This window comes from Sorex fumeus, unplaced genomic scaffold (genome assembly GCF_029834395.1).
Source record: "Sorex fumeus unplaced genomic scaffold, SorFum_2.1 ptg000155l, whole genome shotgun sequence".
NCBI classification, from domain to species: domain Eukaryota; kingdom Metazoa; phylum Chordata; class Mammalia; order Eulipotyphla; family Soricidae; genus Sorex; species Sorex fumeus.
Window position 1 is genome coordinate 2,833,854 of NW_026606212.1, and position 16,317 is coordinate 2,850,170.

The 16,317-nt window shown below is 57.2% G+C and overlaps 2 protein-coding genes across 8 annotated transcripts in view; one reads left to right on the forward strand and one right to left on the reverse strand.

The window, feature by feature from the left end:
* The first annotated feature begins 2,371 nt into the window (after positions 1 to 2,371).
* TRAFD1 (TRAF-type zinc finger domain containing 1) lies at positions 2,372 to 11,473 on the forward strand. The gene is made up of 11 exons (XM_056107128.1): positions 2,372 to 2,436; positions 3,595 to 3,730; positions 3,802 to 3,855; positions 4,702 to 5,110; positions 5,949 to 6,155; positions 6,804 to 6,880; positions 8,568 to 8,798; positions 9,404 to 9,524; positions 10,518 to 10,842; positions 11,142 to 11,196; positions 11,303 to 11,473. The coding sequence occupies exons 1-11, from the start codon at positions 2,390 to 2,392 to the stop codon at positions 11,351 to 11,353; spliced, it is 1,713 nt and encodes a 570-aa protein (XP_055963103.1). The 5' UTR covers positions 2,372 to 2,389; the 3' UTR covers positions 11,354 to 11,473.
* Positions 11,474 to 13,347: 1,874 nt separating this feature from the next.
* HECTD4 (HECT domain E3 ubiquitin protein ligase 4) overlaps positions 13,348 to 16,317 on the reverse strand; it is a 157,077-nt gene continuing 154,107 nt past the window's right edge. For all 7 annotated transcript variants that reach the window (XM_056107122.1, XM_056107118.1, XM_056107121.1 and 4 more), the window contains exons 74-76: positions 16,044 to 16,239; positions 15,729 to 15,951; positions 13,348 to 15,305 (exon numbers count right to left, since the gene is read on the reverse strand). In XM_056107122.1, coding sequence (XP_055963097.1) covers positions 15,169 to 15,305; positions 15,729 to 15,951; positions 16,044 to 16,239 — 556 coding nt within the window. In that variant the 3' untranslated portion in view covers positions 13,348 to 15,168. The remainder of the gene's footprint in view (positions 15,306 to 15,728; positions 15,952 to 16,043; positions 16,240 to 16,317) is intronic.

Consider the following 16,317-nt stretch of genomic DNA (forward strand, 5'->3'; position numbering starts at 1 on the left):
GGGCCCAGTCAGGGCACTGAGGCGCTCCTGACCCGGGAAGGGGTGATCTGCATGAAATGCGGAGCGTCACGTTTGTAGCCCTGGGCTTTCTGCTTTGACTCTTCTTGGGGGGGGGTGCCCTGAGCCACCCCCAGTGGTGCTCAGCAATGAACCCTGGCAGACTCGAGGGTGGTGCCAAGGAAACCATGAAGCTGTGCATGGCAAGTGTCTGGCCTCCGTGGAGTTTTTCTGGCCCCTTCTCTGCTCTCTATTAAGTGTTGTGTCTTGGGTGTCATCGGTCCGAAGGATGCGCTCCACCACCGAGCTCTGACCCTGACCCCGACTTGGCTGAAAAAGAGAAACCAGCTCCTCCATGCACCCGCCTGCGGCACCTTTGCTTGTCCTGGTCTCTTTGCTTGGAGCTTTTTCTACTTTGGAGACACCCGGGGTCTCTTTTTTGTTTTATTTATTTGCTTTTTGGGTCACTCCCGGCAACGCTCAAGTGGTTACTCCTGGCTCTGCACTCAGGAAACACCCCTGGCGGTGCTCGGGGGACCATATGGGATGCTGGGAATCGAACCCGGGTCGGCCGCGTGCAAGGCAAATGCCCTACCCACTGTGCTATCGCTCCAGCTTCCCCCCCTTTTTTTTTTTGCTTTTTGGGTCACACCCACACCCAGAGATGCACAGAGGTTCCTCCTGGCTCCTCACTCAGGAATTCCTCCTGGCGGTGCTCAGGGGACCCTATGAGATGCTGGGAAGCGACCCAGGGTCAGCCATGTGCAAGGCAAACACCCTACCCGCTGTGCTATCCCTCCAGCCCCCCCCCTTTTTGTTTTAATCTCTCCCTGCGGCTGGGGGTGGATCCTGGGACCCTGTATGCAGGCAGGTGTCCCACCCTGGACTCCCACCCCGCCCGCAAATCCCTCACATCTTCCTAAGTAAGTTTTGCTCAATAAAAACAATTTGGGCTTCACCAAAATAAAGAGATGAATAAGTAAACAAAGAAACAAACAAAACCTTGGAGATTGGAGAAACTTCTTGGACACAAACTCAGCTGTTTCAGGTTAGCATACCTGTTGCAATGTGCATTTATTTTTTTTTTGCTTTTTGGGTCACACCCGAAATGCAATGCAATGCACAGGGGTCACTCCTGGCTCTGCGCTCAGGAATTACCCCTGGCGGTGCTCAGGGGACCCTATGGGATGCTGGGAATCGAACCCGGGTCGGCCGCGTGCAAGGCAAATGTCCCACCCGCTGTGCTATCACTCCAGCCCCACAATGTGCTTTCTGACAAGATCTTCAGGTGAGCACTTTGGCCCAAAGTACATTAATCAGGAGAAAATTTAGAGCAAACCCAAATGAAGTGTTTTATTTATTTATTTTTTGCTTTTTGGGTCACATCCAGTGATGCTCAGGGGTTACTCCTGGCTCTGCACTCATGAATTACTCCTGGTGGTGCTTAAGGGTCTATTATGGGATGCCAGGGATTGAACTCAGATCGGCCGAGTGCAAGGCAAACACCCTCCCTGCTGTGCTATCGCTCCGCCCCCATGAGGTGTTTTTACACACTCAGTGGCCAGCACACCCCCACCACTGTGAGGGTGAAGTCCAGGGCTGAGAGCATGCAAAGGGCTGGAGTGTTTAGTTCAGGAGGCCCTGGGTTCTGTCTCTGGCACTACCAGGATAGCCCTGAGCACTGGACTGGGAGTGCTCAGACTATCAGCACCCCAAGTTCTTCTCCCCCCACAAAAAACAAAGAGATAGGCAGACTGAAGAAATGTCCTAGATCAGAGAAGACTATGGAGAGATAATAAAATGCAATGTTGGGGTTTCAGATTGGATTCTCAAGCAGCAAAAAGGCATTAGTGAGGTGACTGAGGACTAGTTTTTAGTTTTGTATTGCTTTAATGTTTATTTCCTCTTTTTTTTAATTGTTACTGTGGTTAATTGTTACCGTGGTCAATACAATTCGGGGGTATTTGAAAAAAAATTTCTTGCTTTTTTTTTGTAAGTAAAATTAATTTTACACTTTTCTAAAAATTTTCTTGGGGGGTGCCTACACCTAGCAGTGCTCGGGGCTGACTCCTGGTTGTTCTTAGGGATCACTCTTGGTGTGGCTTGGAGGACCATACGGGTGCCAGGGATCAAACCTGGATTGGCTGTATATGAGGCAAGCCCCCTGACACGCTATACTATCTCTGAAGCCTCAAGTAAAAATTTTTTTACATGAAAATTTAAAAGTTATGGAAAGCTGTGGGATGTTGGACATTAAAAGTGTGTCACTATTCTAGCATTGGTGACGTTAATGTTTAGTGGTTTCCTGGTTCGTGTTTTGCATGTCATCCTCAGGGCAGAAATGAAACTGAAAGTTTGAATTTCTTCCTTATAGTTTCCAGGAAGAGCAGACATGGCTGAATTCCTGGATGACCCGGACACACGACTCTGCGACAACTGGTAAGGAACTGAATCTAAGAAATATCTCTTATTTCTTAGGTGTGTTTTTGTGTTTTGGGGCACATCAGCTGTGCTCAGGGCTCATTCCTGGTGGGCTCGGGGGACCACCTGTGGTGCCGGGGAGAATGTTCTAAGAGAGGCAAGTCTGAAGTCTTCCAGCAGCTCATCGATTGGGAGGTTGACTTCATCAGATTGGCAGTATGCCCCTGAGCGTTACCACACCAGTTAGCTCACTCCCAATGACGGTGCCCAGGGCGGGTTCCAAGGAAACAGATGGAACAGTCCTGACGATGGCACAATCCTTGGGAGAAGGGAGATGGGAGGCATCGCTTTCCCCCACTTCAAACAGTACCACCAAGCAGTAGTAATTCACACTGGCGTGAGGCCTGAGCTCAGGTTGGTGGAATAGAATTGAAAATCCAGAGACGGGGGCTGGAGTGATAGCACAGCGGGGAGGGCATTTGCCTTGCATGCCGCCAACCCGGGTTCAATTCGCAGCATCCCATATGGTCCCCCGAGCACCACCAGGAGTGATTCCTGAGTGCAGAACCAGGAGTAACCCCTGAGCAGCGCTGGGTGTGACCCAGAGACGGGTCCTCGGTGTATGGTTCCTCAGTCTTTGACGTGTAAAAACATGAGAACTCAGGCCTTTTTCTAACGCCATGCACAAAAGTCAAGTCAAAATGGATTGAAGAACTCTATATTTGCCCCGAATCCCTCAGGTGCATAGGCAGAACTCTCCCTGGCACTGAAGCGAGGCAGCTTTCGAGAGGAAACGCCACTGGCCACGCAGCTTCTCCCCGGGAGCATTGTACAGAAAGCACGAAGCCTCCAGGCCGGGGGTGGGGGGGTCTGCTTCAGTCCCTGGTACCGCATGGTTCCGAGCATGGATTCCCCCAGCACGGCCTAGTTCCCAGAGCACCCCCAGAAGTGACCCTAAACGCAGAGCCCCGTGGAGCCAGGAATAGTCCCTGAGTACCACTGGGTATGACCTCAAGCTGCTCCCAGACAACGAAAACTTTTCAGAATGTAACTCTTGATTTTGAGTCCTACCAATGAGAGCTCAGGGCCTACTCCCTACTCAGTGCTCTGGGGTCTCTTTTGGAGGTGCCCAGGGGACCTGAGGTGCCGGGAGTGATGCCTGTCTTCTTTCGGTAGCAAAAGAGAGATTCCTGTGTTTAATTTTACTATCCACGAGATCCACTGTCAGAGGAACATCGGCGTGTGTCCCGTCTGCAAGGAGCCATGTCCCAAATCGGAGATGGAGGCGCACATGGCCGCAGACCACTGTCAGGTCAGGCCCCTGCCCGGGGGGTGTGGGCTGCGGTGGGCCTCGGTCGGTTGACGCCTGGCTGCTTCTTGTAGGTCACCTGCAAGTGCAATAAGAAGCTGGAGAAGAGGCAGCTGAAGAAGCATGAGGTTGGTGGGCCTGTGTGTGTGGGCGCAGGGTGTTTCTGGGGGCCCCAATGGGCTGTGTGGCTTTCCCAGAGAGCTGGTTCTGGGCTCTCTGTAAAATGGACGCCAAATGATTGGGAGTAGCTGGGTGGACAGCTTTCTTCTAGGACTCTTTGCCCATAGAATCAGGGGAAAAGGAAAAAGAGGACTTAGGATCTTATGGTGCCTGTCAGATGAGCATGTGGTGTCTGAGCTTTCCAGGAGCTGATTCCTCACTTTTTCCCTCCTCCTAGCTTCTGGGTCACACCTTACAGTGCTCAGGGACTGCTCCTGGACAGTTGCCTGGGGTCGCTACCTTCCTGACTCGCAAGCTGACTTATTTATGCTCTTGGGGTCACACCTGGCGATGCTCAGGAGAACACTCAGGTTCTGCACTCAGGAATGACTCCTTGTAGTGCTTAGTGGGGACTCGGGGGATGCGGGGGACCGAATCCGGGTCGGCTACGTGCAAGGCAAGAGCCGTACCCCCCGTACAACCACTCGAGTCCCTAGAAGCTTTTATTTTTTTTCTTCTTTTTTTAATGCGTAGAAAATCATGCCAGGGCCTGGGGCAAGACTCAGCTAGGGGCAGAGCTCACGCGTGACCTCGCGAGAGCCTGGGCTTAATCCCAGCTCTGGGGGGAAGCGGGGTCCTGGAAACAGCAGCACTGGAGGAGAGAGCTGAGCTGGTGGCTGGGGCGTGTGGGAGCCTCAGATTCAACCCCCGGCACCGCGCAGTTCCTTCAGCCCCCGGCCCCCAAGTGGACAGCCCAGAGTAGTGGTCAGCCCTGGCGTGGCCTTTCTCAGGTCACTGCTGCCCCTGTGTTGCAGGAGGCCGAGTGTCCACTGCGGCTGGCCCGGTGCCAGCACTGCGAGCTGGAGCTGGCCGTGGTCAGGCTGCAGGAGCACGAGGAGTACTGCGGCGCCCGCACCGAGCTCTGTGGCACCTGTGGGCGCAACGTCCTGGTCAAGGACCTCAAGGCCCACCCCGCGGTCTGCAGCCAGGCCGTGGAGGCCAAGCGGGCCGAGGAGCCCCCGTCTCCCGACACCTACGACGCGCCCTGGGGCCAGGACGGAATCTGGATCGCGTCCCAGCTCCTCAGACAGATCGAGGCCCTGGACCCCCCCACCCGGCTCCCACGACGGCCCCTGAGGGACTTCGAGTCGAACCTTTTCCACGGCGGGACCCCTGAGCGAAGGGACATGGGGTCCCAGTTTCCGGGGCACAGCAGCAGCCGACGTGAGTTCGCGCCGGGCTCAGGAACGCGAGTGGGCTGGATCGGAGCAGCCGCTGGGCCGGGTGGTGACAGGAAGGGCACCTGGGCTGAGGCAGCTGCAGGGCACGCGGGTGGCAGGGTGGCGAGTTGGGAGTCGAGTTTGGGCGTGCTTCGGTCATGCTCCAGAGTGCAGGGAGCATCATGCGGGAGAGCATGATGCCCGCCTCTCCATAGGCCCCGTCTGTTGCGTCCGAGTTCCTGTTCTAGGGAAGGAATAGTGGAGCCTTTCATCACGGCGCACTTAATATTTGCCATCAGGCTGACTGTGGGTTGAGGCTTCTGTGAAGCACGGAATCCAACTCACTGGCCGCTCTCTACTTTTATTTATTTTTTCTTTTTGGGTCACACCCGGCGATGCACATTACTCCTGGCTCATGCACTCAGGAATTACTCCTGGCCGTAGCTCAGGGGACCCTGTGGGATGCTGGGAATCGAACCTGGGTTGGCTGCGTGCAAGGCAAATGCCCTACCTGCTGTGCTATCGCTCCAGCCCCTTATTTAATTTTTGGGGGGGGGGGGGCCATGCCCAAAGGTGCTCGGGCTGTTCCTGGCCCTATGCTTAGGAGTGAATCCTGGTGGTGCTTGGAGAACCGTATGTGATGTCAGGATGTTGAACCAGTCAGTGTTCTATATAGATGTATTTTGGCTTTTTGGGACACACCTGATGACGCCCAGGGGTTACACCTGGAGGTGCTTGGTGGACCCTGTGGGATGCTGGAGGTTGAATCTGGGTCAGCCACGTGCAAGGTAGAGTCCACCTGCTGTTCTGTCACTCCAGCCCCCAGTTTTTTTTCCCCCCAGTGGAAGAACAAGAAAGGCAGGAAAGAAATGGGAGCAGACAGCCCCCTGGAGTGGGCGGCGAAGACAGCGCAAACCTGGACTACATGTTGGCTCTTAGCCTGCAGAATGAAGGCCAGCTGCCCAGTGTGGCCGAGCAGGGCTTCTGGAAGGCCATGTGCGAGGTGGGCCAGTCCCGGGCCAGCCCCAGTGTCCCGATCAGCGATACAGGTAGGCGGCGTGTTCGACCAGACCGCAGCACCGACTACATATTCTGGCCTATAGTCACCAATTTTATTTTCCACTTTCTTCTAGTGATTTTTTTCTCCCTGTGAACTAGTTAAGAATGATGTGTAAGACAAAAATTCCTATAAACACGCATTGCTGAAAAGTTAGCCCTTGTTTACCTATGTCACCAAGCATATTACAAATATCAGGAAAATCAACTCAAGTTTTCTGCACATGTGTATAATGTCTCGTAGAGTTTGTTGTTTTCTTTTTTTTTTTTTCCTTTTTGGGTCATTCCCGGCGATGCTCAGGGGTTGCTCCTGGCTCATGCACTCAGGAATTAATTACTTATGGCGGTGCTCAGAGGACCCTATGGGATGCTGGGAATCGAACCCGGGTCAGCCGTGTGCAAGGCAAATGCCCTACCTGCTGTGCTATCACTCCAGCCCCCCGAGTTTGTTGTTCTCAAAATGCAGAGTTTTGCAATTTAGGCTTTTACTTTTGCGGGGCCACACCAGGGCTACTTCTCCCAGGGCCTTTGTGTCATTAGCTTTGGAGACTGTCTAGCCCCTCTAAGCAATACTGTAGGCCGCCGCGGGTGGGAGGAGGCCAGGAGCGAGTGGGGGCGTGAGACTATGGCCTGCCGTGCAGGTGCGGACGGTGAGACCATGCTGCCCTGCGAGTTCTGTGAGGAGCTGTACCCGGAGGAGTTGCTCATCGACCATCAGGTGCGTCACTCATCTGGACTGTCTATGCGGTGACTGCATGGATGGTGCTGAGACTGGCGTGCGGGCGAGGGGGCAGAATCTGCTTCCTCCTGGGAAGGCACAGTGCCCCTGCAGCCCCAGCCACTGTGCCTTTCCTAGGGGGGCTGGAGAGAGAGAGAGAGAGAGAGAGAGAGTCTGTGTGTATGGTGAGCCAGGTGAGCTCCCCAAGTCTCGTGCCCACTTTTTATTTTTTTGTTTAGGGTCACTCTCCCCTCTGCCCCTCTCGGAGAGCCTGGCAAGCTCCCTGTGATGTATTCAATATGCCAAACACAGTAATGACAGGTCTCACAATTTGTTGTGAGACGTTACTGGTGCCCACTCGAGCAAATCGATGAACAGGAGGACAATGCTACAGTGCAGTGCAGGTGTTTTGAGGGGCCACTGGGCTAAGCCTGCGTGTCCTCTGGGGCCACCTGCGGCTGGGGGTGAAACGGGGGCCTTGCATGCACTCTGCCACTTACACCACCTGGCTGGACTCCGAGGTTTTTATTATTTTGTGGGGTGGGGGGGCCTCAACCAGTGGTGCTCAGGGCTCATTTCTGGCTCTGAACTCAAGGACATTTCTGGCGGAGTTCGGGGGACCCCAGGGGGTGCCGAGGACCTGCAGGGCCAGCGTCCCTCCTGGCTGCACCCCCCCCACCCCCCGTGTGGTCTTTGCCGTCTCCTCTTCCTCTTTCTCTGATGGGGGCTGACCCTTGAGGAAGGTTCTGGGCTTTCCCTGAGCTGGTGAGATGTGGGCGGCTCTCTCCCTCCCTGTGGGGGACCCCCAGGCCATGTGTCTGAGTGTTTCTCGGGATTCCAGACCATGGCAGCGCCAGGATCACCTCTGGGCTGTGAGGGCAGTGCCAGGGTTTCAGCTTGCACCCCCAGGCCAGCTCTTCAAGCTGCTGCGCTGACTTCAGGGCTTCTGACTACTTTGGAATGATTGAAATTTCTTTTCGAGGCCCCTTGGGCCATCCCTGACAGTGCTCAGGGCTGCTCTGCGCTTGGGGGCATGTGGCGGTTCCCCAGCTACATGGGGATTCACAGCCAGGCCTCCTGCGTGCCATGCGTGTGCTCAGCCCTGGAACCATCTCTTTGTATCCCTGAAGTTTCTTGTCCAGTTAGGGATGATAAGAAACCCATCTTTGGGGTTTGTAGACGGGCTGAGGGAGGGAGGGAGGGAGCCCTTTGCCCCAGCGTCTCGGTTCCTCTTCTTTGAGCCCGGCCCGGCACTCCCACAGCTGGTAAGTAGCCCTGCGGCTCTCCTGGCTGAAGGCTCAACCTCCAGGAGGGGAATGAGACCATGTTTGGACACTTCTATCTGGTCTGCGAATAGCACTGGAGATTTAGCAGGGATGACACAACAGAAGAGCTGCTCATACTTGTACAGTTGTGGGAGAATCTCAAGTCATTTCTGACTAAAGAGAATAATTACATAAACACACAAAATGAAAACAAAACCTTGCACCACGTACGAGGCTCTGGGCTTGATCCCTTGTGCCGTAATTTTAGGAAACTTTAAAACCAGAGGGAGTGTTAGGTTTGTATTCTCTTCACCCTTGATATCCCCAGTGTTAATCATTTAAATTTCATAACTTTGAGAAAATGTTTTAGGGATGTATTTTTCCCTAACCTCTCTTTTTTTCCCCACTGTTTTTGGAGACAGACAAGCTGTAACCCTTCATGTTCCTTACCCCCGCTCAATGTGGGCAGCCCTTCCCCTCGAGGGGTAGAGGACCCTGATGTCATCTTCCAGAAGCTTCTGCAGGAGGCCGCAAGTAACCAGCTGGACTCTCTGATGGGGTTGAAAAGTTCAGCCCCGGCAGAGGACAGCGTCATCATCCCGTGTGAATTCTGTGGGGTCCAGCTGGAGGAGGAGGTGCTGTTCCATCACCAGGTGAGAGGCAGATGCCCCCCAGCGTGGCAGCACTGGGGTCTTGCGCCCCTGAAGGTCTGGGAGCCCAGTGCTTCCTTTGCCTTACGCTTGGCCTTCGGTCGGTCCTCCTCCCTTCTTGGGGACATCTGTGCCTGAAGGAGCTGGGTGACACAATTGAAGGTCCCTTCTCAGGTTTACAGCCTAGGGTCCATCCTTCTAGCGAGAGTATCTTCCTGACAGATTCTGTTTGCTGCGGGGAGGATAACACTGCAGGTCTGGAGGCACTACTAGCATCTTCTTGTTTCGGGGCCACATCCAGCAGTCCTCAGGGAACCCGGGTTGCCAACATGTAGGGCAGGCTCATACGCGCTGTCCTCCCCCTTGTCCCCTGTTGTACCGTTTCTGTAGTTGCTATAGCACATAGGATGGAGCCGGAGGCCAGGGAATGAGCAGCTATTTGGGTGCTTAGTGGGACAGTGGCTGCGTTCCCGACGTGCTTCCGCTTAGGCCAAAGCCCCTTAGTGACCGCCAAGCAGATCAGTGTCCACCCAACTTGCTGCGCTGTCACCGCACCTGCCCCCCCAGGGATGACTCAGTCCCAGGCAGTGACTGTTTCTTCTTTTTAGGACCAGTGTGACCAAAGGCCAGTCACAGCAAACTACCACGTGATGGAGGGGATTCCCAGACAGGATTCCCGACCTCCAGCCACCTCGCCGGAGCTGCCCAAGAGACGCATCCGACACCAAGGTATTGGCCAGAGCCGAGCCCAGCCTGCTGCCTCGGGCCAGCTGACTCATTCTCTTCTGGTTTTGGGGATATGTGGTGCCAGGGATCGAGCCCTGGGCTCCTGCCTTCGATCCATTTGCTACAGTCCAGTCGAACCATTCTCCCTTACTGTTCTCTGCCGCTCTAAAGGGGCTTTACCGGAAATAGCACGCGTATAGGACTGGCGAGACCACTCCCTGGAGACAAGCTGCTTTGCAGGGGATGGTGTCAGAGACAGCCGTGAAGCTGGCTCAGCGGGGAGGCCGGAGCCACAGGAAAGCAAGCAGGGCGTTTGCCTTGCATGCAGCTGACCCAGCACCCCTAGGGGCACCCTGAGCACAGAGCTAGGAGGAAGTCATGAGAACCGCTGGGTGTGGTCCCCAAACAGACCAAACTAAGAAACACTCCTGGGGCTCATGGATTTAGGAGCTTCAGAAGCAGGCATAGAAACCGTTTCTGAAACTGCTCTCGAGTCCATTCGAGTTCTCCCTTGGCTGCACCCTTGTTGAGTAGGTAGGAGGCCGGCTGAGGACTTGGTAATGCCTGTCCCCCTGACCCCGTCCTGGAGACACAGGTGCTAGTTTCCTGTCATCCTTAGGGGAGAGGTGGCTGCGGTTGAACAGAACCTTTTGTGGAGGGGGTGAGGTTTGGGCCAGACCGGGTCACTCCTGGCAGTGCTCGGGAAACCACAGGGGGTACCAGAGATCAGACGTGGCTTACCTGGACCCTGTCTCCCCGCCTACCCTCACCCCCTTTTTGGGTCAAATCAAAAGCCACACCCAGTGGTGCTCGGGTTACTCCTGATGCAGTGCTCAGGGGTCATTCCCAGTGGGACTCGGGGACCAGTGGGTGCTGGGGATGGAACCCAGGCCGCCTCCGGCTCTCCCCGGCCCAGAATCGTCTTTGCTCCTCCCCGAAGCCCAGCCTTAGCAGCCCAGCAGGCTTCCCCTGCAGCTGGCGCTCTGCTCTTCGCAGGTGACCTGTCCTTCGGCTACCTGGAGAACACGAAGCAGGCGAAAGGGCCCGCCTACCCTCTGGCCCCCGGCAGCCCCCTGAGCAGTGTGGCGCCCCCCTGCAGCCAGCTGTCGGCCGCCGCACCGAGCAGCCGATCTGCCTGCCAGCTCAGCCCGCCCCGGGTGCTGAAGCTCAGCAACCTGGACAGCCAGGACCCCCGGGGGCGCAGCAGGAGCAGCCTCGGCGGGGCCCCGGCCCCCGGGCACAACCCGGCCGCTCGGACCCTCTACCCTGAAAACCTGGCGCCCTCCTTCCCCCGTGGGCCGGCGGGGAGATTCGGAGCAAGGTAACCGCCTGGGCTTCCGCAGTTCGGCTGCGGTTTGGCTGAGCTGCCCTCTCGTGTCTGGTTCCAGCAGGTTCTGGCTTATTTTCTGGGGGGGTGGGAGGGGCAGCATTGAGCACGCTGGGGGCTGGGGGGACCCTCCTGGCTATGCGTACCAGGTGGCTCAGTAATGGGCTGGCAGAGCTGGGGGAAGCTCGGGCCACCTCTATGGGCTGGGGTGGCGTGGAGGGTTGGACAGTCTGGGATCAGACCCGCGCTCTGGGGACACGCTCGGGAATGGGTTTCCAACCCTTCTCTTCCAGTGGCAGGAGTGCCCGGGTCGCCGCCGCCCCTGCCAGCTACCGCAGGGCTGCCAAGGTAAGGGGCTCCCGTCCCAGAGAAACACGACATTTCCAGGGCTCGGCGGAGCCTCGCGTGGTTTTCGCGTCTTCTACGTGAACTTGTGTTTTTCCTTGTCCAACAGGCCAAACCCCCGAAGCAGCCGGGAGCCGGGGGTACCGATGAAGAGGAGTGACGGCGCCGCCCTCAGGACGCTTTTCTAGGTTACGGCCACGTTGTGTCTTTCGCGATTGTGCTGTGGGAGTTTGGGGTGCGAGGGAGGGTTAGCAGGGAGGCCACTGGGGAAGGTGGCGGCTGAGTGCTCGCCCTGAAGTTACAGCCTTGCAGCCCGCCAGGGCTTCACTCTCGACATCCTGTCACCACTGATTCTCGGTGCTGCCTAATTCTGGTGGACGCGCCTTCCGGAAACCCACCAGCCAAGTGATTCTTCCTTCCCTGCGGGGACCTAAGCTTGGGGTTTTGGGGAGCTTGTCCTGTGTTTCACCCCTCCCTTCTAGCGTTCGGGCTTCTGCTGTGTGTGCAGCCCGTGGCGCATCGGGCCAGTTGCAGTGAGGACTGTCCCTCAGCTGGCGCTGGCTGACGGCAGTGCACGGGGCCAGGGGCGGGCGTCACTCGTGCTTGCAGGGAGGGAGTGTGTTTCGTCTTTTCTGCTTTCCCACCGAGAAGGCCAGCGTCTCCCCTCACCCCGGACCAAGCGGGGCTCTGCCCGAGCAGGTGTCCCAGCCCCCTTCCTGTCTTTTGATTTTGCTATTGTAATTATTAACATCCTTGTAATAGAAATAAAAGTTTGTACTTGGAGTTCCACTGAGTCTTTTGGTTCCTTCTGCGTCTCCAGGGAGCAGAGCCGGAGTCTTGCAGCGGAGGTGACAGGCCTGGGCGCCCCGCACACTCGCGGCAGCCCCTCAGCACCACAGCTGCCCAGGTGGCTCCCAGGGCATCTGGAGACTCGCTCTGGATCAGCACCCTCACAGGGGAAGGCGGCCAGAATGGGCTACAGTCCCCTCTGAAAGGCCACTGGCAGAAGGCGCTGCCACTAGTTCATGAGGGTCCAGGACGCAAACTGGGTCGATTCTGTATGACGAGGAATGCTCTCGCGGCCTACCGCGTCTGCCTTGGACTGGGCGCTGGAGCCGGGACAGCAGGCAGGACACGGAGCCCGACCCCAGGGACCCTCTGAGCTGGAACAGGAAGAGCTCATGCTTGGGGGTCTGGAAAACTACCCCCCCCTTTGCTACTGAGTGAAGTAAGCAGTGGGGTTTGGTTGCCTGTTTTCTTCCAAAGGAAAGGAAAGTTCCCAAGAGTTTTAGAACAGGTCTGCTTTCGAGAGTAGGTTTTTGGACCCACACAAGGCTCTATGCTTGAGTGCTATTCAAGTGGCGATTTTAGGGGCCGGAGACATAATACAGCAGGAAGGGTGCTTACTTGGCACGCAGCTGACCCGGGTTTGATCCCCAGCATCACCTAGGGTTCCCCGAGCTGTGCCAGGAATAAGCCCTGAGCACTGCAGGGTGGAGCCTCCACCACTCAAAAAAATTTATTTCTTTGACTTTGGAATCCACCCAGCCATGTTCAGCGTTTCCTTTTTTCTCTTGGCTCGGAGACTGTCCGTGGTTCTGGGGATCAAACCTGGTCAGCTGTGTAAGCAAACGCCCTTCCCACTAGACTTACCCCATCCCGAAAAGTGAGTCTTCCAACTCCATCCTTCCTTTAATTTGCATCTACACTGAATTGGGGTTTGTCTATTTTTGGGGGCCACACCCAGCAGTGCTCAGGGTACTCCTGGTTCTGCGCTCAGTCATTACTCCTGGGCCGTCTGGGGCACTGGGGATGGAACCTGGATGCAGGGCCAGTGCCCCCCCTGACGGTGTTTGCACTCGGCCCCTCTGCTCTGGTTCGCCAAAAGTTTGTCCTTGCCCATCAGACTCTCCAGTCTTCATTTTTGTCTTAGGGAACTTTGGCACTGGGGATCAAACCAAGGTCGGCTACATGCAAGGTGAGCGCCTTAATCCTCTATTATGTCTCTGGCCCCTCAACAACCTTATCCTTTCATATGCAAATCATCCGTGAGAGGTGGGAGGGGAGGTGGGTAATTTATAAGCACAGGGAGCTAAGTATGTCAAGTGCAAAATGATAATTGCCTCAGCGTGAGTAGATGCACAGGCTTACGGCAGATCAAAATTAGATGAAGGTTATTTATTGGTGCCACATTGTTTCTGTAAGTGAGCCTCCTTTACACAGCAGTGGTGTAAATAGCATCGAATTGGATGAAAAGTCTGTTAGATGCAACCATAAATAATTATAATAAATATACATCAAGTAACTTTACAGCACACATGTTTAGGGCCACGGTTTCGCTCTGTCCGGACGTGGCTGGGCTGCCTGGGCGTCCCGTTAGCAGCAGACACCTTCCCCACGGGACTCCCCCTTCCTGGGAGGGGCTGGCAGCACTCCCAGTCCATTAGGGGATGGGATGGGGGCATGGGGCTGAGGAGTTAAAAAGACCCGAACCCATTAGCAAATCCAGAGGCTCTTTCCTTCTGCAGAAACAGAATGAGGATCCTTGTGGTCAGGGCTCCGGCCTGGCACGCCCCAGGCAGCAGACCACTGAGCGGATTCTCCAAGCAGGAAAATGCTTGCGGGGGGCTTCCCCCACGGTGGTCCCTGCATCAGACGCTGCTGATGCCACCAGAAACATTATCCCCGAGGTCAGCTTTGCCTCATGGTCCTTCCTGCACTTCCTAAGAGGAACGGGGAGGAGGTGGATGCCGATGGCTGTGACTACGCTCCACAGCTTCCCAGGGGGCCAAGGGCTGGGCAGGGCCACGAGGCCTCACCCTCCTGCACACGCGCACGCCGAGCCTTGGGACAGCGCCACTCACACGTCAATATTCACAATATCATACAGTAAATACAGTGATGACCTGGTGAGAGCTGGCGAGGCCCAAACGACAGTGTCCACAGAGGGGCACACGCTGCTCGGGGGCCAAGTACCATCAGACGGACTGAGACCTACTGGGGCACAGATGCAGTGGGCGAACCTGGCGCTCAGCCCTGGTGCGCATGTGCACAGGGCAACGGGGTGTGGGGGGGTGCTGGGCAGCTTTAGCCAGCAGGACCAGCCCTCCCTGCCCTTTCTCCCCTGCCATCCCCTTGGACTTGAAAGTCTCAGTCACTGAAGCAGACCCCGACCGAGCAGAGCACCACAACAGCTCTGTTCAAAGGCCTTTGCCTGTCTTCATCCCTCATGTCCCCAAGGCACAGGAGACAGGCCGCGTCTGGGTCGTCCGTTCTGTGCCGGAACAGCCCCTACCCCAGCCGCACCCCTCCTCCGCCGGATGCCCTCCTCCCTCCTGCAGCTGGCACGGGCTCAGCCCGGGTCAGATCAGGTCGGGAACGTGCCCTTTGGTTCTCTGCTCCCACGGAGCATTGGAGGGAAACCCCGAGAGACGGCAGAGCCGAGGGTTTGCGGAAGAGGCTAGGGAATGATCCACCGCGGGCTTCTCTGAGAAACCCGGACCACCAACGAGGTTCTCGAGGCAGCGATGACACGCAAAGCTCCCCGTGCGTGTCTGGCCCAATGGTTCGGGCCTGCAGCAGGAGCCCGCTGGAGGCAAACGGGACACGCGCTGTGGCCAAGGCATCTTGCCACCACCCCTGCCTTCCTGCTCAGTGGTTCTGTGACTGGATCCTGGTGGGGTCAGAATCCAGTGGCCGTGAGAGACAGTGTCCAGGAAGGTCAAATGAGACACAAACTGCCTGGGAACTACACTAGCCTACAAAACATACCACAGACAGCAAAAGAACCAACCCGTCACGAAACGTACAAACACGAAGGTGGGCTTCCAGGAGACCCGGAAGCGGGTGAGAGTTCGGAAAAGCAGGATGTTGCCGACTCCTCACGCGGGGCCCGGAGGGACGTGCCCGCGCTGGCGGCTTCCCCAGCCGGTGGAGTGGTACCTCGGTGACAAGTGACTCTGGGGTGCCCTCCCCTCAGCCACTCAGGGGGTCTTCGCGGTAGTGGATGGCGCAGCGGAGCTTCTCCAGCATGGTCTCCAGGGAGGAGTACTGCGGGAGCTTGACCATGAACATGCACGTCTCCACGCGGATGTAGCGCGAGTCCGGGGAGCCTGCAGGGCACAAGGGCCAGTGTGTGTGTGTGGGGAGTGGGGCCCGGCGCCTAGGGCTCTTCCGGGAAGGAGGGGGTGAGCTCATCTGGGTGGGCAGAGACAAGGGCAGCCAGAACCTGCCGCTAGGACAGACCCAGAATCGGCACAGACAGGCTGGCGCGGCCACACGCAGGCAACGCCCAGTCTCTCCCCGCCTACGTGCTTGAATTTATGGACTGGACTGTTTCTCTGCATCTGGAAGTTGGAAGACGCCAATGTCTCTGGATTCCTCATGTTTTCCAACATCAGGAGAGGGAACTCGGGGCGCCCCTTGTCCCCCCACTCACAGGGCCTTGCCCCTCCCTCCCGCGGGCAGGGCCCAGCCCCATCTCAGGGGAGGGTCCCTGGGTCACCTCCGGGAGCCCGTCCCGGGAAGGAGGCTACCTGCTGTGCCATCTGGAGGCGCGATCTTCATGGGGTATGGGGGCACATGGGCGGTGTCGGGGCCCCCGTCTTTGCAGGGGCAGGTGAACGGGATGCGCTCCTGATTGCAGGCGAACTTGATGAACTTGCACAGCTCCTCCTGGGTGAACATCTCCAGGGCGCCCCAGAAGAACTCGATGTGCTGGTCCGTCTCCATGAGCCCCACCTGGTACATGGTGTGGGCCTGGGGGAGGAGGCCCGGAGGTGAGCCCAGGACCGGGGCCCCACAGGCACCTGTGGGCCCCCCAGCCCCTGCGGCAGGGTCCCGGGGCGCACCTTCAGGAACTCGAGGTTGACGTAGGGGAGGCCGCAGGCGCGCAGCTCCATCTCCAGCGGGCTGAGTGTGGTGAGCAGCTGCAGCGGGATGACGGAGCCCAGCCCCGCGCGCACGGCCGTCACGCACTCCACGTTCTGCAGCTCCCGCAGCCGCAGGCTCCGGATGGCCGCCGCGTACACGTCCTTGTTCTCCCAGCTGCCGGGGAAGGCCGGGGAGGCTGATGGGGCCGCTGGGGGGTCGGGGCCCCCCATCCCTCGGGCACCCACGGTCCCG

What these genes read in the sequence shown, in the direction of transcription:
- TRAFD1 (XM_056107128.1), top strand. Translation starts at nt 2,390, where the DNA reads ATGGCTGAATTCCTGGATGACCCGGACACACGACTCTGCGACAACTG. An exon ending in TGGCCGCAGACCACTGTCAG is followed by an intron (nt 3,731 to 3,801) that starts GTCAGGCCCCTG and finishes TGCTTCTTGTAG; the next exon opens with GTCACCTGCAAGTGCAATAA. An exon ending in GGGGCACAGCAGCAGCCGAC is followed by an intron (nt 5,111 to 5,948) that starts GTGAGTTCGCGC and finishes TTTTCCCCCCAG; the next exon opens with TGGAAGAACAAGAAAGGCAG.